Source organism: Platalea leucorodia (assembly GCF_965183815.1).
Source record: "Platalea leucorodia genome assembly, chromosome: 1".
Taxonomy (NCBI): Eukaryota; Metazoa; Chordata; class Aves; order Pelecaniformes; family Threskiornithidae; genus Platalea; species Platalea leucorodia.
In genome coordinates this window covers 150,406,883-150,431,133 of record NC_138823.1, presented here as the reverse complement: position 1 = coordinate 150,431,133, position 24,251 = coordinate 150,406,883, and the positions used below count along the sequence as shown (strand labels likewise).

The 24,251-nt window shown below is 40.1% G+C and overlaps 1 protein-coding gene across 2 annotated transcripts in view; it reads right to left on the bottom strand.

Annotated features, from left to right (window-relative positions):
- The window catches only part of APBB1IP (amyloid beta precursor protein binding family B member 1 interacting protein), a 69,776-nt gene that overhangs the window by 27,993 nt on the left and 17,532 nt on the right, over positions 1–24,251 (bottom strand). For both annotated transcript variants that reach the window (XM_082310406.1, XM_082310405.1), the window contains exons 3-7: positions 21,555–21,642; positions 19,441–19,733; positions 13,507–13,584; positions 10,515–10,674; positions 6,754–6,875 (exon numbers count right to left, since the gene is read on the bottom strand). In XM_082310406.1, coding sequence (XP_082166532.1) covers positions 6,754–6,875; positions 10,515–10,674; positions 13,507–13,584; positions 19,441–19,733; positions 21,555–21,642 — 741 coding nt within the window. The remainder of the gene's footprint in view (positions 1–6,753; positions 6,876–10,514; positions 10,675–13,506; positions 13,585–19,440; positions 19,734–21,554; positions 21,643–24,251) is intronic.

Sequence of the window (24,251 nt, the reverse complement as noted above, 5' to 3'; positions counted from 1 at the left end):
CTCAAGACTGCGAGAACATGGCGACACATTTACATGCCTTGAACTCCACAAAGACTAAACTGCAACACAAATGCAAACATTACCAAAAGACAAATGAGAAGTGTGTAAATGAAGGAACACGCTATTGCTACAGTATAAGAAAGAAACAAAGAAGCAGCAAATCTGCCCTGCCAGCATACCATGTTTACAGCAATGAGGTTTATCTGAAGTGAAACCCTCCTCTTCCCCACAACCACATCTTCTTTTTCAAGCAGTGCTGTGAACAGCTGTCTGCCAGAACGCTAGCCTCATAGCAGGCAGTTGTTGGAGGGGCACCAGGAGAGGAAGGGGAAGAGATGTGGATGTTCTTTAAAAACCGCTTTCTTAAAGGTTCACATTAAATTAGACAGGGGACATCAGAAACAGCCACCTGCAATTTGGCTTATGCTGATGCCATGTCTGTGGTATGAACAAAAGAAAAGAAACTTGAACAGTCAATACGATAGACAGTTATGCTAGAAAATGCAGCAATGTTCTCTAGGATATGCAGCAGCACATAGCTGGCTCCAGACTGCCTGGGCACATTTTTAGTCCATGGATGAAGGTAAGCAAACACTAAGGACCACAGCTTCGTGACTACATCTGAAGACAGTATTCATAGCGCAAAAAAACCAAACCAGCTCAAAACAAAACCCGCTTAGAAGTGTGTTCTCAGTACAACCCATACAGCAATGCCTGCCTATGCAGTCCAAAACCATAGCTCTGACTGAGTGACAATGCTCCATTCATCCCACTGGAAAAAAAGATATTGTTCTGAGCAGCTGCAGCCAAGTCCTCTGTACATGTGCAACAGCTTGTCTTGACAGGGAGCACTGCCACAGCACTGCTGGCTTGATGTTGGCACGCCGACTTCTGCATTGATGAAGGTATGAAGAGAAACCTCAGAGGGCACTGTTAGGCTGGGTTGGGCCTCCAGACTTTGGGATGGATTTAGAAAGTAGAGGGACATGCAAGCTTTAAGCCTTCTTCTTCCATAGATCATTATAAAGACATAGTACAACCCCTAAAATACACAATGAAGATTTATCAAGGTAAGTACACCTTATCGCTGTCTCAACAAGGCTTGGCTCATCAGCTTCACTACCGGTGGGGAGAGCATTCATCTGGCTCAGTCAGCCTTCAGTGCACTGATAGTAAAACAAAGCTCCTCTGATTACAACTGATTCACATTCAGGCATCTGGCATTTATTTAGCAGAAACACAGACCACCCTGTACTGACATAATCAATGGTAAAGAGAGAAAGTTTGTAATGATATCCATGCTGGATCTGTAACAGCGCAGCTTTTTCATTAGGGAAGCAGGGCTCTGTCACCTAAACCAACGTTACACAGATGTACACTGTCATCTTTCACCTGTCAACACATATTTATTACTGATTACCTCCTTTATGTCTCTGCCCTGAAATCTGGAAGTACATGGTACTTATTATTTGTCAGTGGCTAAAAACCTGGGGAGCAGACTGTACACTGTACTTGTTTTATCACTGTGTGGTCTCCTATTTTTGATCAGAAGCATTCATCCTATAGGAGGCAAACGACATGTGTCCTCAAGAGGCCATTCCAAGTCCAGTAGTCAAAGGTCATGATAAAAGGCAAGCTCTTTCCTGTCTGAGGACACCACTGGGAAACGCATGTTTGGTTTGGGACGTCAGGTCACTAACGGGACACGATGTGGCTACAGGGCAGCTCTCTGCATATGTCTACAGGTTTGAGAATTAACTATTTTTTATGTTCAAAAGACAATGTCTTTCTCTTGATAGAGAGCTGAGCTTACTTAACAGGATGGATTCATCCTCTTGGGCTGATAACACAAGAAAGCAAACATAAAGGGTTATTTTAACAAACAAAGTATGTTGGTACACTTCGTCATTGGGTTTCCTTTGTTTGCACGGTTTGGGTTATTTGCTGCAGATGAGCAGTCAAGCGTTTTTGCTGAATTATTCCCTGTGCCTACACACCCCAGGCCAGCTGAAGCTGACACAAAGCCACTTGGTCTCCCATGCCATTCTGCCTGACTCAGACTAATGCAGAGTTACAGTGGCAGTTTTGACATGTACTGCTAGCCAGGTATGACATCCTTAAGAGACATTACACCAGAATTTCCCCGTGCTTATGCAGGACAGCAGCAAAACTAGTTGACAACCCATCCATGGCTTTACATTAGCAGGAAATTCCATATGCATAAAAGAAAATCCTGTAAAGATTTTACAGCCAGCTTAAGTTAATTTTGTACTTTGTACTGTAAAGAACCACTAGTCTATGCATACAGCCTTTCCACTTAGGGATACTAAGGCTGTATCTCTCTCCACTGTATAACCCTCAAACAGTGGAAGACAGAAGGTGTTTTCAATAGTTTCAAAGAAAATCTCTGGTGGCATGGAAGCAATCCAAACCTGGATCATGGTAGAAACAGTAGCCTTAACTACTGCACTGCCAAGCTCTCTGATCGATGTTCCATGTCTCTATATTTGTAAAAAAGAATTTCCTAAATGAAACAGCACCCCTCTTATACCTTTCATCTTTTTCCATACACAGTCCCATCCAAGCTGGAATGCAGCAGCTACTTGTCAGTATATAGCAAAAAATAGGTGTTCAAGGCAGCATCCTCCCTCTGCTTCCCCTTCTGCTTAGGTTGTATTTTTACTTTCAAGATATTGAAACTGTTTTTCCAGAAGATCTGCAAGGTCTGCAACAGCACAGATCAGACAGCGTGCAGCAAACAAGGCAGCTGCTCCATACTCATGACTATTTTCTTTGTGCAATGAGCCGCCTGTTTACGCTCATCCAAACTACACCTGGAATGAGGCAAGAACTGGCCAGCTCACATCCCATTTCAGCCCACTGCAACTGCGTACTGAATGCAGCATGGTTTGTGCAGAAAAAATAAAACAGAACACGGTCATATCTGCAACCCGTATCATGATGTGTCCCCTAAAAAAATGCACATTAAAAATATTAGAAGATACCTCTGAAGATCACAAATGTAAATAAATAAATGAAGCTAAAGGTAAAGCTCTTTTGAAGCCCCCCAAAAATGATTTTCAACTCTGTTTACTTGATTTTATAATGTTTGAAGAAATCGCTACAGCTGACTTTTCACGCCTTGAGGATGACAGTCTTGATCATCCAAGAGGGGGGAACATGGAACAAATGAAAGATGTACACAAGCTAGGATGCAGCTAACAGCAAAGCACTTAATAAGCTGATTAAAAGCCACCTGCAAAATGGTTCAAATGTGTAAAGACTGCTTCTGTGTTACAGTTCCAAGGCAGAAAAATAAAAATATTTATTGAACTAGCATCTTCAACTTGAAACTAAACCATGGTCTTAGATACACTAATAGAGAGAGAAATTAAGATTACTCAACAGTGGGAGTACAGTGAAAAATGCTTCCCTTTTCTCACTCCTATTTCTCTGTGCACTTGCCAGCACTCAATGATCAGGTTCCCTGCCACCCTTCTATGTTTCCTTCACTGGGTAACAGTGGAGACAAAGAAAAACGTTGATTCATAAAGGTGGCCAAAGTGGTGAAAAACAAAAGTATTACCTGGTGGATACCAGCCCAGTTTCACTGACTTCAAAATAAATATTCAAGCATGAAACTCACTATAGCTGTACTGTTACGAAAGACATTACAAATTCTTGCTGCACTTCCTTCTCACACGGTATAGTACTCTTGCTTTTCAGAAGGAAAAAAATGTCAATTCAGTGTATGGGTTCTCCATTGGAGGGTATAGCTCTTGCTTTTGGCTTACATATGAGGGAGCAGAAGCATAAAGTACTCACCGTACAGATTTTCATAAATACTGTCCAAAAATTATTAAAAAAAACCAAAAAAACCCACGTGCATATGGTATCACCTCCACTGTTTGAATTTATTCTGTGTGCTTGTATCAGCAAAAAAGACAGGAAACCAAAATCCATGTAAGCAAAAATCAAATATAGTGTTCTAAGAGTGTGACCAGCATTTACAGTCAGGAGTTTAGATTCAGCTGCCTCTTACAAATAACCCTGTTTAAATGAAGCAAAAGCATTTCCTACATTTTTCCTTTTTTTTAAGAGTCTCTTTTAGCTGACAATTATTCTTTGAGCTTTTTGGAAAGAGATGTTGAGACCTGATGACATTTCCTTTCAAGAGTCAAGCACAGCATCACTCAACCACATTACAAAGCATCACCTTTCTATGTTATAAAGGTTTTCTTTATTTGCACATGTACCAATATGTATTTTTGTTTCACTCTTTAGTCATAGACTTGTGATGCTGCATCTCTGTAGATGAGTCACTGATGCCATTCATTGAACAGTCTTTTACTGTGAGTTCCCTGCAGGGTAAATTATATCACAGCGAGGAAAGGGCAAAAGTATGTCTGTCTTTGTGAAGAGGGGGACACCTGAGGATTTTGCAGATGCTTTTTCTAAAACGTGTTCCAAATACTTTAAAAAGTTGTTTTCAGAAACAAAGCTGCAGAAAAATATTAAGAGAGTATTGCATGACAAGAATGACAATCTTCAAAAAAAGCCACTGGCATTAGCTGAGCAGCATGTTGCTAGCACAGACATAGAGGATAAATCTTGCATTTCAAAACCTCAGTTCCTCCTTAGAAAATGAAACACATTCAATTAATTGTTGTTTAATCTATACCAGGTATATAGCTAGTTCACAGAAAGAAACAATGTATAGTGGCACAGGTCACAGACCTTCTCCAGAGGTCCATTTGTTCTAGCAACGCATCTGGACATCTTTATAATAAGATTTTTTTAAAGCACTTAATTGCATCAAACCTCTGTAATGAAAATTTTGTATCACTAATTTCTCTAAGAATAAATTATACGCACCTGGCCACCTTTGGAATTTGCCTCTCTTTTTCCAGAAAAATATCTGCAAGTTACAAAACTGCAAGATCTCCACAGTCAGCCTCCGACAGAATGAGCACTAAATAAGACCAACAAGGAATCCAACTGATGCTGCATTACCAGCACTGGCTGCATCAAAAAAAGTATTCTGCAATTTCTGTACTCACAAAATGAGTTTATGAGGCAACCTTGACTGAACTAGGAGGTGGCGGCTGACTATACTGAGAATACAGTATCAGAGCACTGGATTTCAGTTTCCCATTGGTTACACCATAATTTCCGTTGGTTAGGTAATCACACACCCTGCCCCCCACCAACTCAGCATTTCTGCTTGGTTTACCTTTTCAGGGACTTACTCCAGATCATGTATTTTACCATGTTTCATTATCTAGTGTGAGCTCTCCCTGTACAATACTGGTTATTTTCTGCCAAAAAGACAAACCGCTGATATGCCTGTACTACTCTGCCTATCTCACAATCTGTACTAAGCCTGACAGATGGTTAGACTTTATTACTGGCAAAATATTTCAATAGTGTGATAGCTGCAACTGATCCAGTTTCCTTAGGCTGTTCATTTTAGAGCTTATCACAGAGGGGCTGAAGCTCAAGGACTGCAGACATGTCCAAATCAAGCTCAGCATGTCCTGAAATGAGAGGACAGAGCTACACTCTTATTCTGGTTTGGGTTTAGGTCACGTTTATTTCTAAAGTTCATTGCAATCTAAATGCCCAGACTCTTCATCAAAGATTTATGTCCTGTGGGAGGTTCACAGACTTGCCCTAAGCCACTTGCCCAAATAACACTACTATCATACGAATCAAATGTACAGTCAAACCTCTGCTGCTAAGTATGTTTATGTGCATTAGAGAGCATGACATCTTGAGCTATCATGTATGTTTTACTTCCAAACTTGGCTTTGCTGTTTCACATTAAATATCAACATCAATCCATGTACACCGCAGGATAAGTTTTCTTTCCCTGACTGTGGATACTTGTTATGTCAATGAAGGAAACTCCCTCTCTGCAGGTTTTATTTGAAACACTGGCTCATTCAAAAAAACAAAACAAACCTAATGAGCAGCTTGGTGAGATTTCCTGCCAAATTACATATTTGACTCATTTTTTTGGCAATGCCGAATTGCTCCTTTTTCTCTTGCTGCCCTCAGGAACAAACCAGATGCTCAATGAGCTAACAGACTGCTGACAAGGGGAAAAGATCTAGTGCTCCAGAATCCATCAACTGTTCTGTGCTAGGGTGTTTTGTAAATATGGTTTTGACAACATATCACAAGAAATAAATCATTTGTGCATACACCTATCCTGAATAAATTGATGCAATTCAGTACGCAGGCCCTCTTTTTACAGTTAGTGTGCACAAGTTACTGTTCACCCAATTCTTCTCCCCAGTCTAAATGAAATCCAGATAAACTCTGTAGTACTCAGCACACTCTTTATGAAGTTTCATGTACAACTGGCAGAAAGTAGATCTTCAAGGAAATGTTGATTTTCATCAATAGAAATAGTGGCGAAACTGCAGTAATGACAAAGGCAAAGTTTTTACAGCTGTGCCATCTCACCCCTGTTCTGAGAGCTGTGCCTAAGCAACAGCTTGTACCACTGGAGAACTACAAAGTTCATTTTTTACCACTGCAGATGGGACTTTAAAATAGTATCAGAAAAGAACAGAAAGCACTAATTTTCAAATCCTTGCAATCAACATTCTGGGGTTTTTTTTGTTGAAAGTTTCGCTTTCTCTAATTCCAAACTGACAGAGCTGAAAGAAAATTAATAACGCAAAAGGCAGCATACAGCCTAATGACATAATTTTAGACTCTTATCCAAATACCATGTTAGCTTACCTGGGGATTTTTAAATAAAGCATATTTTTCACTTTTTTCCAAAAACAGAATCTTATTCTCAGTGTCTCGAGTCCAGTCCGATAACACTTCAACAACATTTTCATGGTCTTCAAAAAACCTTTCTGGAGAGACAGAAAAGGTAATGTAAGGCACTCAAACTCTCTCTCCCCTCTCCTGAGGCTGCAGAAATTCCTGTGTAAGAGTATAATCATTATCTGATGTTCGCTTAGAGCTGGACAGCCCAGGACTTTTTTCCACTGCACAGAAGGGAGCAAAACCACATGAAAATATGTCATGTGGAAGGGCAAATCAGCTACAGAAGATGCCTTATGTAGCTCTGGCATGCTCCTGGATTCCTCCTGCATCTCTATGCTGTTGCCCAAAGACTGCAAAGGATGGAAACAGCGACCCACTAGGAGTGGGAAACAGTGACCCACATGGTTACACCCATGTCTCTCAATGGCTTTCTGCTTTTATTTGCTTTTGTTTTTTAAGGTTTGTAGCATGACTGGGGGGGTTATAGATTCACTTTGGCTACTGAATTGAAGAAAAATAGTAAAAATTTATTTCCTTGTCTTTTTACTTATTGGAACAAATGAAAAATTGCTTTTTGTCAGCAGAAAGAATTCTATGCACTGAAAAGAAAATGTTTTGTTTCAAGCAACTGTATTTAAAAGCAGAAATAGCAAAACAGAGGGAACGGGAAGACAGACTGAGAACTGATGTGAAGATACGCTGTTTCACCCAGCATCTCTGCAGTTAAAAACCTCACCAGAGATGTGGGAGACCTAGTGTCAGTCCTCTCCCTTCCTGAGCTGATCTAACCCAGATCCTCCACCCAGGAAAGCCACAGGGTATGCTGAGGTTAGGTAACTCCAATCTCTTCTTCTGCGGTTTCACTTGTATAAAGTAGCTGAACAGTCACATAAACCCCGTTTGGAAGGAAAAGGAATCGAGCATAATTTGACAGGTAATTTTAGAAGGACACAAACTACGTTTTTCTACAAATTCAGTACGGGGGCAGGGAATTCACCCTGCTCCAATTTTCAGTATGATTTTGGCAGTTCCCTGGGAACAGCTGTACTCCCATTTCAGTGGTCTGTGGTGATCACATCTTTCAATGGCCTAGATTGGCCTAGTATAAAAGGAGATAGCCTACAAAATCAATGCTCTGTTTTCTTTAACACTTCTTGCTACTTTTGACGAGGATTAAGTGTGTCCCACCAAAACTAAATTTTGTGAATTAATTAAATTCACAAAATGAGATGAGCTTCAGGGCCAGTTCACATGTACACAGTAACTTTTAACAACACAAGCTACATAACGCTTTTCATTTAGCAACTGATACTCCTGCAATGCACTGGAAATACAAAGCACTATATAAAACCCAAGTAATGGTTTGAAGGGTATACACTATCTTATAGTCCAGGATAGCCGTAAAATAGTTCTCAGGTCGTAACACTACTTATTTAACACTAGGTTTTGCCACGTATACTTTCGTTTGTTCATTTGGCTTTTCTTGTATAAAAGGTATGATTTTACCACCTTCAGGAGGGTCTTTTTTATAATTATTGTTAAAAAAAAAAGTCAAATCCGGATGCCTATTATAAGGCAATACTCTTTATTGCAAAATACATGCTGGTATGTGCAGCCCAGTGTTATATCACCATCTCACTACTGAGATTATTTGTGATATTTAACATGCAATTAATCTAAAACTGTAGTTTATTTTATTTGCAATGATAGTCTTTCAAAATAACAGTATGTATAGGATACTCTGTCAAGGATCTTCTGATACAAAACTACCTTGGACCCTCAGTTCAGCCTGAAATATTTGCTGCTCAGATTTGCTTCTTAAAGTAAAAGTATTCAAGAGAATAAAATTACCAATAGGGAAAGCAGGCAGAAAGGGAAAGTGCAGGAAAGCCTGTCTTCTAAGCATGCTGATAGTAATAGAGCTATCTAGAACTGCCAAGAAGTATACTGACAAGAATAAAGAATAGTTCACATTGTTTTGATTTTGAATAAAATTAACTGCGTGTTGCTATGCACTGGAAGCAGAAGAAAGAATATGTACCATTCCATTCATATCGAAATTCCCTTCTTCAAACAAAAAGGCTCCATTCCCAGCTGATTTGGACCTGGTGATAGACCTCTGCATCAGGAGTGCATAGACTTTTCCTTTTTTCCTGAACCAATTACTTACTTATTCCCTTTCCTGCTCTTCTTCTGTCCTGGCTTTTAAAATAGTTTTTATTCATTATGAGAGTAATTCCTTACTATACCAATACCCTAACCCAAAGCATCTAGCATTAGCTGGGACTAAAGTAACGAGTTATTTTTACTTACCAAAAAAACCCAGTCTAACCATTAACCCCGATGTTTGTAGCACACGATCTCCCTGATGCCTTCAGTTTTAATTGTGTGATGGGGAATTAAAAATGTCTATCCAGATTATGAAGAAACACAAGTACATTCTTTTTAATGATTATGGAGATACAGAAAACAATCTGTTTATATGCTGTCATCCCAACACTCAGAAATGTTTATCCAAGTCACAGTAGACCAGAGGGAGCAACTTTTCAAGACAAGAAAACACTCTAAAATTATTCAAAAAGTGACATCTGTGACATTTCTAGGGTCTAATGACATTTCCAGTCTTTCCTTAGTTAAGATAAGTAGGTACAAAAGAATGCAGCAACATTGCTTCATGTATCATCTTAATGGAGTAGAAAGAACAGATTGGCAGTTAATGTCTCTGCCATTCTTACAAGCAGATGAGTATCTCCTTGCTCATGAGCAGTCAGGCTTTTTCCGCTATTTTTACATTTCTTTGTTTTAGTTTAGCACGATGATTATTCCTGGTGCTCTTTTAAAGTGCAACATTGATATTTAACTTTCTTTGTGCATTTTTAAATCTCTGCTGGGAGTCTGTAAACTGAGAATACTAAAGGCTGTTTGACAATTTCCCGTTTCTCTAGGTCAAATGCTACCCTGGAAGAAAATTGTGGCAATTTTCCTTTTCCTTTTGATGTGAATACCTTTGCAGCCTGGACAATAAAAAGATTCTGAAACAACTGTGGATCAGAGAATACCCCATTCTTAATCAGGTCTTGAAGCCTTTTTGAAACAAAACTCATTAAGTTACACCGAACAATACATAAGTTTTGCACAGCTGTTTCCTAGGGACCTGGAGGCCAGGTTAGTTACTTCCTAAATCATAAGGTACCACCAGCAGAGCTGCAGCCCTGTCAGAGAGCAATATCCTGTTCACAACTACACTTAAGAAAAGGACTATCACAAGTGAAAAGCACTAGAAATGACTGAAACGCTTCTCAGTCAGTCTTGTTTAATTACAACATTTGTTTGACCAGTATGTAACAGCCTGCTGACAGCACTTCAGCACTGCATCCTCTCTTCAAAGAGCAGAGTTGAGTACTGCCGTGTTTGGGTCTGTCACTGCCTTGACAAACATAGTGAAATTCACATGGCCCCTTCATTTTGTGTAAAATAGAATAATGGAAATGGTGGTGGGCAAGGAGACTTCTGCAGCTCACAGCACAGATGAACGGATGACTCACTTCTACAGCAAGAACAGCCCAAGTACATTCCTGCAGCACGCCTCAGCTTAGAGACTGTAATGTTACAACACCAGTGGACACAGGGGCAGAAGAAATGTTATTAATTATCTTTTCAAGATTACCAATAGCATAGGATGCACTATATCTATTTGCTATATGCTCTGTCACTATGTCACTTACCAATTTGCAGCTCTGGGTACATTTCATACAGACACCAGTCGACGTTGCAGTCACAATGGGTTTTCTCAAAGAGATTGTCTAAAACATCCCGTGTCACCTGACGCTCATCCACCATTAGTGACTTTGTGCTGTTATCGTACATGTGCACCTTGACAACAAGCTGAGTAGAGAGTCACAGAAGAGTCAGTTAATTTCAGAAGCAAGTAAAAGGCTAGTCTGAATCTGCTAACACAGATAAGAAAGATTAAGGCTGAAGGTTATTACTGATTCAAAGGCACCCTGTCCCACAGTGAGCTGAGGGAAGAAAACAGCTTGGAAGCTTTCACATTACATTGCCACCAAAATAAAGACCTTTTCTCAAAAAAGGAAATTGAACCTTGTCCTGTGCATGACTTCAGGAAAGGTGAAATTGCTATGGAGAAAAAGCAGAAGTTAATCTCTTCTCTAAATCTACTGGATGTGCAATTAAGGAAATGCTTGATAGGGAAACCAAGTACAAAAGGACAGAGTGTCCTTAATGCAAGCTAGAAATGTGGAAAGTTTAATTTTAAATGAGAAAAAGAATGGAAGAATCTTGCCATGCCAACAGACTAACCTGAAATCAGATTGTACTAAGATGGGCAGTAGTCCAACATTCATCAATAGGCAAACGGATGACTTACTTATATTGACCAAATTAACCTAAGACACTCATCATTTCTTCATATTATGAAGTATTTGTTCATTGAGAAACAGTATGCACTTTTTTCCAGAGAGGAACAATGCAAGAAAATGCTGAAGTACATAAAATGTAATAAAGAACAGCAAATAGATTATAAGGAAAAGTACTTAAAATGCTCCATTAGTACTGAAAACAGAAGAAAAATTTTCTACAGGATCTGTACATGGAAACTGGAACTAAACTGGTGAGTTGGGAGGACTTCTCTATATAGCCTTGTTTAAATAGCTCCTTATTTTAAAATGTGTGCATAAGCAGCTTTGGTACTATAGAAACAATCTCTGTTAAAGACCAGGTAGAAGCAGAGTGTGATGATCCCCAAGAGAAAATCTACACTATCTCCGAAAAGGAAAAGCAAATGTAACAAAAAAATTGAACTTGTTTTGATTCCAACCCTTGTAAGTATCTTCCTCTCTAAAATAAGCAACTGAGCCATAGTGTAGATTATAGAGAAAAAGAAATGTTGTACATGCATAATCTACAACATGTCTGGGGAAAAAAGGGTGGTTTTGTCTGGTTATAGTTGACTGCTCAGAAACATGCCTGCAGCTTCTATCTTCACAAAATCACAGAATAGTTGAGATTGGAAGGCACCTCTGGAGGTCATGTGGTCCAATTCCCTGCTCAACCAGGGCCACCTACAGCCCATTGTCCAGGACCCTGTCCAGATGGCTTGTCTGTATCTCCAAGGAAGAAGACTCCACAACTTTCCTGGGAAACCCATACCAGTGCTCAGCCACCCTCACAGTGAAAAAGTGCGTCCTGATGTTCAGATAGAATCTCCTGTGTTTCAGTTTGTGCCCATTGCCTCTGGTCCTGTCACTGGGCACCACTGAAAAGAGCCTGGCTCCATCCTCTTTGCACCCTCCCTTCAGGTATTTCTATAGATTGACAAGACCCCCCCAGAGCCTTCTCTTCTCCGGGCTATGCAGTCCCAGCTGTCTCAGCCTTTCCTCATAGGAGAGATGCTCCAGTTCCTTAATCATCTTCGTGGCCCTTCATTCATTGGGATGGAACTCTCTTGAGCTTGCAGGAGGTGAACCTTGAATATTAACCAGCTTTCTTGGGCCCCTCTTCCCTCCAGGGCCTTATCACATGGGACTCTTACAAGCAGATCTTTGAAGAAGCCAAAGTCTGCTCTCCTGTGGTCCAGGGCTGTGAGCTTGCTTTTCACTGTCCTCCCTGGCTTCTGCCCTCCGCTTTTGGTAAAAGAGAGAAGAGCAGTTTTTTTGACAATTATTTAGTCAATTTAGAATTCAAGAATGACATAGTAATTTCATTACAGTGACATAGCCACAAGAAGATTAAGTCTTACTTCTACCCTATGGTTCCAGATATTCAGGGTGGAAAAAAAATAGTGTCTTCAAAATAAATGTTTCCTCCCAAAGGAGAATTGCTACCATTGCAAGGAAAAGAGGGTGACCAATGAGCAGTCATAAGTTTAGAGCTTTCCAAAGACAACATTGGTGAAATCCTCCCAACACATTCTCTCAGAAGTAGCATTTGTACATGAATGTAAAGTGTTCTGTGGGCATCACCTCACGTCTGGACACCCCCACGTTTATTGGAAGCTTCGATTCTTCTCGGAAGCCCTGCAGGCTCTGATCTCCAGCACTTTCCATCTCCTATTTGAGCCAGACTGAGAGGTCATGACTGTTTTTACTTCACATACATTTTTCAGAGTTACTGAATATCTGCAGCTTCTGTTGAGTTCAGTTGGAACACTAGCTTGGGATGAGTGGGCATAATTACAAGACACACTGCAGCACTGTGTAGACACTGACTGGAAACTTTCTAATTTGTTGGTCTAAAATAATTTCTATTATCCTTGTACATTGCTATACTGCTGTGAAAAGATTTAGCGTGAAGACCCTCATTAATTTAATTGGGATTAGCTAAATCCACATGACTGTAGAAGAAAATTTTAATATGTCTAGAATCAGTACAGCATAAGTAAGCAACATTTTTATGTACATTCCACTTTCTCTAAAGCAACCTATCAGAACAGTGGGCTTTGCCCCAACACTGGAAAAAATAGAGGCAGAGCCTTCCAAGTCCTCTTAAAAATTAGTCCTTCAGAGGCAGCATTCTCTCAGAGACTTCTCTTCAGGCGGATGACAAGACAGCTCCACAGAATATCTTTAGATGTCTCAAGTTACAGACAAAATATGAAAAAGCCTGGTAATTATAGTAAGAACTTTATTATTGAGAAGAATGATAATAGATACTTAGCTGGTAGCTCTTATGGTAGCATTTCACTATTTTAAGGCTCACCTTTTTAACTTTGGCTTCCTTCAGTTTCTCCAATGCAAGTTTAATCTTGTCAGCTTTAGCCTGTGCCTCTCGTTCTTCCTGAAAAGAGACAAGATATTTGGTATAGTTCTTGTAAAGTAAGGCCAGCAATTTATGTTTACTTGAAAAGAGTTGTTTCTTGCTATTTATATCCAGAACATAAGGCTTGTCATGGGAAACTTCATAGTTACAGGGAATACCCAGCCTTCCTTGAGCTAATATCCTCCAGCCAAAGCTTTGATTTAGAAGTCCAGCACTTCCTTTTGTTGCCCAGTCATAGAGCTCTTACATGATCTGTTCCTCAAATGCTACAGGAATGTCTGAAAATTGGACTTTTCTATGTTTCCATATGGATTACAGCTGATACAAAAGAGAAGATGAAGGAAGATCTAGCCTGAATGAAACAGCACTGTGGATGCAGCTGCTTGGAAGAAAGCTCACCTCTCAATAGCGTTAAGAGAACTAGAGTTTTTAGGATCTTACTGAAAACTTGGCTTGCAATTGTGCCACTTATAATTTTACACTTTCTGTTAAGTACATTAATTCACTTGAATTCTTTCACTTGCCACGTATGAGATCTTACTGCACGCATACTTACTGAGAGGAACACCTCCTTAAATTGCATGATATCATGGCTTTTTATTCTAGAAATGGACCTATTCATATTAACACAGACAGTTAGATAGAACACTCAAGTTCATTTCAGCTTTTGCTGAATGCCACAGTAAGATTCCTAAAAATCTCAGTATCACCTGGCTCTTCTTTTACAAAGCAGCTGTATCAATATCATAAAATCATAGAATGGTTTGGGTTGGAAGGGACTTCAGAGATCATCTAGTTCCAACACCCCTGCCACGGGCAGAGACATCTTTCACTAGACCAGGTTGCTCAAAGCCCCATCCAGCCTGGCCTTGAAATATCATGCCTCTCTCTTAATATCAGTGAGGTCTGTGATCCAAGAAGACTCTGGATCCCCAGCTGCTAAGAGTTTTAGGTACACATACCAGATGCCAGTGCCTACTGTTGCCTCTGTGACTGGTGTATAGATTGTGACCGTTTCTTTTTGCCATGTGTCTTCCAGTAGTCTCCCCGTCACGTACAGAGTTGGAAAAGTACATTTTGGACAGCAAGTAACTGCCGTTGCTGGGGCTGCCTTGGACTGTTAGTACTACTGGAGGGTTCGGTTTCTTTCCAACTTTAAATCTTGCTCCCCCTACTGAAAACTGCCTTGTCTTTGCTTTCTTGCCTCTTTGCTGATTTTTACTGTCCCTATTGCTCTCTCCCACGTTCGCAGTTTCCTTTGTTTTAAAGGGGTAGGATTTTGTGCTACGGTACTCACAGGCACACCCAACTTCCAGTCAATGACTGTGAGAGAAAGTTCCTGCCCTGCTTCCACACAAGATTTTTCTCTGTGTTACCTTCAGCCTCCATTTTCTACCCTAAAGGCATAATTTTAGTGGTCTTCAGACTAAGAGAAACCCAGGATGGCTGTAACTCATTGGAGATGCACTTGCAAGAAACTAGGCCTAACTAAGCATTGCCACCACTTCCTTCTTACAGAGATATCACAGAATCAGAGCAAAAAAAGAGCTAAAAAGGTTATCGTATTCATCCCAAGCTTTGAGGCAGGTTCAACCATAACTAAAGTACCCGACTGACATCCGTCTCACTGAACTAAACATCTTTTGTTTTATCACTGCTTCCCCTTGATACTAGCATCCTTTAGGATGTCAAAAATACAAGGTGAGGTGTGTAACCTGAAAGAGATGGCTTCAAGCATGTTTGCTGTTGTCAAATTCTCCACTATAAATACCAGACAATCAGTTAAAAAATGTCTTTTTTTTTTTCTCCACGGCTATGGAAATTTGCATTGCTACAGCTCAGAGATGCTTAACTTCAAGAATCCAAAAATAGCTTCTGTAGTTGAACAGAAGCTGTTGGAAAAAGGTGGCTTTCACAGTAAGGCTGCCTGTCCTACAGAGGGAAGAGCACACAGCCTCTCACACTATGTCCCTCCCCTTACCATCTCAAAAAACCTCTCTGCAAGAAGCAGGAAAAGCATCTTAACCAAAGTGGTTGAGTGTGGGGCAGGCAGGCTTTCTGCTGAAAATTTTACGCATGTATAACTTCTGCATGTGACCTGTATTGAACGGAGTTCACACATTGTACAAATCTGTGTGACAGAGCTCTCACCTGAGAGCCTTCATGTTTTCACAACCTTTGTGTGTCTTCATGTAGAAAAAGGAAATGATGCAATGTAAATAAGCTATCAGATGCAAAATTTTAGCACTGCTAGAGAAATGCTTTGACAGGCTAAAAGATTTGTTCTCCCACTACAGTCTCATCACCAGGTTTTCTGGATCTTCAAACAGAAGCATGTAAAAGTCATCCAGATAATGTCATAGAAAATGTAGAAGCCTTATTTAGCTTAAGGACAGTTTTAAAAGGAAACGTCAGAGTTGATGGAAACTTATGAGACAAATCTATGCTCCCCTGAAAGAAAGGCTGTACTTCTTAATTTTGTCACACTTAAAGGTTAGAGAATAGAGTCTTACTATCACAGGTGCATTGGGAATAATTAACACTGTTCTTATTTGACTACAGACAACCAGAAGTGTTAAACAAAATGTCAGCCTTGATTGGCTCAAGAATCACTTATCAAGAATCCTGGCTAATAGGAACATGGATTTTGATGAAACAAAATACATTTCATTTACAGCTGCATTTCATTTTACTGAGTAGAAATGTCATGTCAAATCCAATACTAACCAAGACAGTGAATATTAATTTGAAATCAGTTCTTTCCATATTAATTTTAAATCATTATTATCTCCATCATTCACACTGCGACTTCTGCAATAGCCCTCTAGTAATTTTGTGGACAGCAAGCCACACAATGGGTATGCCATCAGTACTTGAAAACAACCTGTATCAGAAAACGAGGCAAGGGCTGCGGGAGAAAGCAGAACCAGTGCCTTAATGAGGAACTCAACTACTGCAGACAAATTACTTAGAAATGCCTCTACCTCCTGTTCCCATCCTTCTCTGCCCTCGCCCTGTATCTGGAAAGAGACCAGAGAATACTGCTAGAGATTTAACTCAGCACACAATCTCAGAGGAACACTTTAATTGAGGGAGACAGAAGTGACTTCCAGCTACGTTTTTGCATATAGAATTCCAGTTGTGTTTAGCAAGCACGTCCTCTTTTCACTCCAAAATCTTGTTTGACACCCCGGTAATGCAGGATGCCAGCTCATGGAGAATTAGCTCAGTACAAGACTCAAGAAAGAACTGCGCAGCACTGTTGATTTCAGTGAGCTTTAGATCACAGCATCATAAAAGCGCTGGTTGGAAGAGAGGTCTGGAGGCCCATAGTCTGGCTTCCTGCCCAAAGCAGGACTGTCACCAACACTAGGTCAGGTCAGCCATGATGTTGCCTGGCAAAGTTTGGAAAATCTCCAAAGAAAGAGAATCTGTGATCTCTCTGGGTCACCTGTTCCAGTGCTACACCACTGCCTGAAATGGAAAAGGTTTTCCTAATGTCCTGTCTGAAACTACAAAGTTACAACATGTAGCTGTTGCCCCTTGTTATATGACCTAACACTACCATGGAAGAATTTCGCTCCACCAGCTCTGCAGCTACCCTTCAGGTATTTTTAGGCTGTCATTAGATCACACCTCAGCCTCCTCTGTCAGACTAAACAAGCCCAGCTCCCTCAGCCTGTCCTCGCTAGCCCCTGATCACTCCATGCCCCTGGCCATCCCAGTAGCTCTCTGCTGGACACTCTCCAGGATCTCCACATCCAGAACGGGGTGCAGTATTCCAGGTGTAACCTCACCAGTGCCAAGAGGAAGGAATAATGGCTCCCTCAGTCTGCTGGCCATGCTCTTCCCAACACAGGCCAGTTTCCCATACTGAGATGACCTTGGACTCGTGGTTCTTATTCAATGTGGCATCCACCAGGATGCCATCTGCTTTTCATCAGGGCTGCTGCTCAGCCTGTCATCTCCCAAACTGTACAAATGCATGGAGTTATTCCACCCCAGGTACAGGATCTTGTACATTGCTGGGTCTCTGAGGGTTTTGCTGGCCCAGTCCTCATGTTTCTTAAGGTCGCCCTGCACTGAAGTTCTGCCATTCATCTTGTCAGTCAGTGCCCTTAATTAAAAGCATCTTCAGCACATCTGCAGATGATTCTTTATGTCATCACTCAGGTCACAGATGAAAACGTTAGAGAATACAAGCCCCAGCGTTGATCCCACTTGTTACCAGCCAGCAAACCATTGAGTCAGGCAGTTTGGCCAATCTCAGCCTGTGTAACCAGCTACCCTTCCAGACCATACTTCCTCAGCTTCCAAACCAGACTATTTAGAAGCTTGATACTTCCTTAAAGGTCATGAGTCTAAATCAAGATGGGGACATGTTTGTAGGACAATGGATAGAACTTATCTTGATAGCATCTCTTCTATATCAATTATACTAGTTAAATGAAAGACTTTGGCTTCTGAAGCTGTCTAGCTGCTGGTTTTGCAACTGTTGATATTTCTTTAAGATAGGAAGTTAACTATTATCTTTGAGACACAGAAAAATGGTGAAGTTCCTCCCACATGTTTACGACTTTCACTCTTCAAACAGCACTGAAAGGTCCTATGCACCAAATGAAGCTTTATCTAGTGAATCACTTTCCGTATAATCAGAAAGGTCCTCTTCCTACCAAACTTTCTGTTCCTTTTGCTAAATGTCTGCTGTATGATGCTAAACACAGGGGCAGCAGTGATGTTGAGATGATTCATATTCAAGTTTGTGTGGACTTTTAAACGAATTGCCCATGGTTCTGAGCAAAACTGATCAGTACAGTTCTGCATGGGCTGACAGAACACTTTTCATGTTCCCTAAAATCTTTCCATTCCCTAAATGTAAACATCTTCTCTCTGTCCTAGTTACTATGCATATGAATACTGAAAGAGATACTTTTAGATCTTTCATGATTTCAGGTTCATGTTTTTTGGGCTACATCACTCTTCTAATGCACGTAGTTCCCCATAGGGCTGTGACAGGGCAGAATTCTTACATTATCTCCCTCTCCACAATCTCACGTCAAAGACATGAACTTCTAATGCTTCTACTACAAATATCACATTTGATTTCAGTTGTTAAAACAGCTCTGCAAGAAACACAAATATGGAGGAGGTTGTGAAACTGTGGCGTACAGGTAAGCCAATTGTTTATAAATAGTACCTACTGATAACTTTGGCACCTCCTAAGTACAGAGCATTTGTCCCATATTGCAGATGGTCTTCATTACTTCCCTTCAAAGGCAAGACCAAAAAGAGCAGAGTGATTCTGTGTTGGGATTAGGTGAGGTACTTCTTGTGCTCAGCCTTGCACCTAGTCTCCTAGCAAATGGTGAGTTTTACACAACTGAACAGCTTTTCCTATTGCAAGAAACCAGCTAGGCCAGGGATGGATCTGGGAAACATCCACAGAACCATCTCATCGGTACCAATATCACAAACTGCAATGAACAAACACAGTGACATCTTCACAAAATGGTGGGATCTTTGGCCATGCTTTGCACTGATGCCAAAGCCAAGTTCTCTATGAGAAGGTATTAACTGATCAGAGCTTATTAAAAAAATTCAGTGACAAGTTTTCCATTACAGTAAACCATTTGCAATGATTTATGCCCGTCTTGGGCTATCAAAATGATTAGAAAGGCAAAGGAATTGGCAATAGGTCAAGGAACAGGCAGAAATTGCTGAGCCCACAATAACAGTTCATGCATGTTTCATCATTGTAGAACTTTCCCCAAGATGTTTCTACCTGGGATATCCACTGTTGTTCCAATGCCAAATACCATTTGCAAAATTACAAGAACTATGGAACGCTTAGAACAAGGTTCCACCCAGACTTACCTGGGTGAGTGGCTCAGGAGGAGGTGGTGGTGGTGGTGGCGGAAGGTCTAAATCAGGGTCTGGAGGTGGAGGGGGCAAATCATCCCCAAACCGTCCAGTAATGGTAACATAGGGACTTGATTTACAATAAATGTCACTATCCAAGCCTGTTGAAGGCTGAGTGACCGTACTTTGCTGGTTGCCAGAGGAAGTCTTCTGTGCTTGTAAAGTTCTCTGTTCAACATCATTTATGTCTGCTACAAGATCAGCCATTAAAGCATCCAGGTCTTTGTCCTCTAGGGCACTTAAGGATTCTGTAAAGAAAACCACAAAATGTGTCAGAGTGAGTGCATTGCAAAACACTATGTTTCCAGTTCAGTGGAGATTAAATTGCAGAACGCATGGTTACTGTAAGATATAAGGGTTATGGGAAAGGAAACAACATTTTAAATGGGTTCAAGAAACAAACATGTTTCAGGAATAGCCATTAATCTGGTCATACTGAAGTTCAGAGTACAAGGAACTCTATGAATACAAATTAAACAGGACAGGAAGCTTCACTTTCAGTGATACAGTCTCAGGCCCTTATGATGTTACAAAACCTGGCCCTGATCCAGCCCGGTTTCCGGGCACGTGTTTAGTGATATGGATGCAAGAAATTCCATTAGCTCCCATTAGGCTATTTACTTAAGTTAAGTACATACATAAATGCCTAGTAAGTTTTGGTATAGCACACAACAAACCGTGTAACAGGCCTAGATCAAGAATATCTTCATGTATTACTACTATTCTACAACTCTAAAATTAACATGAAGCAGAATCAGAGAGCTCTAAGACTCAAGAAACTGTATGGTATCATTTGTAGCATATCAGTAATTGTGTAATCAACATCTGTGACATGCCTCATGGAATATACAGAGTTTTGAGGATCCTTTAAGCAAAGAACAGACAAGACAATCTCTTTTCAAAAGCATCTTATCAACCAGATAGAAATATTACAACTTTTGCTTTCTGTCTTCTACTCTGTCAGAGTATAAGACAAAATCCTACACTGGAACTTCATATGCAATTTCTTCTTTGGTTGTTTGAACTAGCCATGGTATAAGAGATCCTGTGGAATAACATGCTGTAGGATGATTTAGCTTTCTAGAAGAGAAGAGTTCTTTAAGAACCAACAGATTCAGTGGTTTAAATCTCTTTGAAGAGTCTAGTTAAAAAAAAAAAATAATCACAAACTGGGAAAGCTTTAAATGGGATTTTGGAAAGGGATGGAGAGGGCTGAACTAGATACTCAAAAATGCTAATATAGTCCAACAAAGAACAGATCATTCATCAGGCTAAGTGTGAACATGTCACTAGACTGTCTCAGTTTACTCTGCTTTACCTGTTATGCTAATAGAGTATTTTCATAAGCTTTTCTTTTCAGTTGGAAAGGTGGCTTATGATCCTCTCTATTTACATACCTATACCCAATTTGCTGGTAGAGGCACTAGGTAGCTTAATAGTGAACTGATTTTGGGACAAAAACACAGGTTAAAACCAACTCAGGCAAATGCAACCAACCAGCCCCCAGTAAAACAAACAAACAAACACCACAAACAAAAACAAAGGGAGGGTTCTTTTTTAAAACTCGGATAAATTCCCTCATTTAGTTTGTCATACAGCCTCAACAAGCAGCTGTACATGCAAAAGTGACAGTGCAAACCAGAATGAGAATAAGCAATGTAAAGCGGAAGCAGTTGAAGTCGATACTTCCACTGGACAAAAATGCTTATGCAGCTCCGACCTCACACTGAGGAATTTTGCCTTCTATTAAGTTAAATCTTTACAAAAAAAAGGTTGCATCTTAGAAAGTTACTTGGGGGACTTCTCATTTTTGTTTTCCTCCACACTCAAGACATTTTAAAAAGTCTGACTCCTATATAAGACTGAGCATATCCCTTTAAAAAAAATTTGGCCCCTTTGAAGTTTCCTAAATTGAGACACACAAATATACCTCCCACTCCAGCAAAATATTTTTTTGTTTTGGTTTGGTTTTTTTGATCAAGGGTGTTTGAAGTTTTTCTTCTCATTTGTTGCTGTGAGGTGTTTTAAATAAGCATAAAAAGCATGAAAGAGTCCATTCAGCTACTTACCGTTTAAATCTTTAAAACCAACTGTAAAGCTACATTCATTGTTGGATACTTTGGGGGATGGAGGTTGTACAGTCTCCACTCCTAAACTCTGTTAAGGTAGAAGAAAAAAACAGGTATCTGATGACATAATTACTATTACATACATTAACATTTGTAAATCAATTACGCGAATTTGTCTAATGAAATAAATTCTTCTTCAAGGAACAGAATGACACACACTAGTTTCTGGGATTATGCCTAGACTTGTAAACTAAATAGGGCCAGGACAAGGGTTCAAGCACGGTCTCACAATCATGTCAAGCGTTTAATAGTTTGCATGCTGCTCAATACAATGTTGACCCATGCTAACTGCAACTCTTGTCAGGCAACACCCAGCTTTGGTGTGGGGAACAGTAGAGGCTAGGGCTGTTTCTAATAGAGACAGTGGATAAAGACATACTGATTTTTAGGTTTTGGTGTTTTTTTTGAAGGGGGGCGGAAGGATAGCATTGAAAGAGTTTAGCTGTGAGCTACATATTTGAGCTATGCAGTGCCATTTGCTCCAGAGTGCTTTATTTACTGATATAAATGTAACCTAGCTGTTACTTTCTCATGATGTTTGCAAAGAAAAAACAAACACAACAAATAACAAAACATGCTGCTGTTTGCAATGTAAACTGCAAATCCACATAGTTAAATAGAGAATTCCTAGTTTGCAGCTTGTTGTTTAGGAAGCAGGCAGGGAACCACTGCTTCACAAGTTAGGAAAAGTGCATACAGTGGAGACAGAAAAAGATACATTCTCCCTTCCACAGTGAGAAAGGTGATAGCTCTAATAAGCAAACACTGTAGATGAGACTGGAAGGAATTTCAAGAGTCTGTCTGGACCATGCACCTGTCCTAAGGCAGGTCAGTTATACCTGGGTCATACCTGAAAAATGTATACCTAACCTGATTAAAAAGCTTCCTATTAGATAAATTCCATCATCACCTCTGGCAATCTGTTCCACTGCTTCACTATTGAGATCACTATTCCTGCCATCAAACCTTTCTTGTGATGCTCATCCTAAACTTCCTTTGCTGCAGCTGAAGACCATTCCCTGTTGTCCTGCTCTCCATGGACATGAGGAACCAAGTGTTTCTTTCTGTTCTTATGCTGCCTTTGATGAATTTTAAGATTGTTATCAGTCTCCTCTTCTCTAGACTAAACAACCTTGTGTAATCTTTTCTTATAGCTCATGTTTCTTTTCCTTCTCGTCATTCTCATTGCTTTCCTCTGGATTTTCTCCAGTCGACCCTCCTTCTCCTCAAAATGCAGTGCTAACACTCGACATAGTTTCCCTGTTGAGGTCTTACCAATGGTGTGCAGAATGGAAGGATTACTTCGTATATCCCACAAGCTATACCCTTGTTCATACATCCCTGTGAGATGTTTGTCTACTGGTGTTCATACTGAATTTATACCAGAGGCATTTACATTTCTCAGAGTTGCCTGAAACTGACAGGCATTTTCCACGAAAATTAATGCAAATGTTTTTCTTGGCAGCTCTTTTCACCTGTTTCCCACCCAGGACATGTTGGTTTCTTCTGAAGTTATACTGAGCTGGAAACCAAAGCAGTGATAACTCTAAACACTGTTTCTGTGTTAACTGTAAGTCTTCAGGCTTTCAGACATGCCGGTCTCCTTCTCCCATACAGTGTTCAGGTAAGAGGTGATGCCAGCACTTTAGAGAGGAGGAGGAGTCAGTCTCCATCTTAGGAACACATCCCATCCCACCCAGTACTACACCAATGAGCAGAGACAGAAGAGGCTCACTCTCTTGCTCTCTTCCCATCACCTGCACTCATAACAGTGCTGTGTCCAATCTGAGGAGGTAAAATTTATCACAAGCAGTCTTTTGTTAATTTTCAAGGCATAATAATGAAATGAAATTACCCTAAACCCCTCCCTCTTTATATACAGATATATATAAAATAAATATGCATGGTTATAAAAAGCCCTTAAAAAGCAGAAAGGCTACCAAGGGGCAAAGTATTGTGATTTGACAGCTAAGAACATCATGTGAAGTCTTGGCTTTCACACACTTTAAGCATAGTTCCTATTCTGTGGCTCAGAATTATTGGTATTTAATTTGGCAAGCACTGGGACTCACCAAGAGGAAAGACCCCTCAAAACAGAGGTTGTAAGAAATCAAACTCACACAGAATCTAAGATGACAGCTTAAGTGTTTTAATCATACATTTATTAAAATACAACAAATGTATTGACTTTATGGGGTTTTTTTTTTGAAATAAAAATTCTCCTTTCATCAGGTTTTGCAGGAAGTATGACTATAGGTTTAGAAATAGGCTCATGCTGTGTTATAGTTTTGTCTCAAGAGTATGTTCTGCACTGGCAATAATGTCTCCAGAAATTCTTGAATGCCACCCGAGCTGTAACTTAGTATTTTAGCGCATCTAAAGATTACTCTTATGCATGTATTCAAATGTTGCTTTCATTTCCAAAGCTTACATTTGACATTCAGGCTACATCCCATTTACCCATGTATGCAAAGCATTCATACCTGAAAATTCTGACTCAAACCCTTCCTGTTTTGACAGAATCTTTCAATTTCTTGGGACTGAGTCCAGAGGAATTTAAATTGCTTGTTTGTTTTTTTGGAGAAAGCGTCTTTCATAAGCAGTTAGCTCTCTTTAACAATCTAGCCTGCACTGATA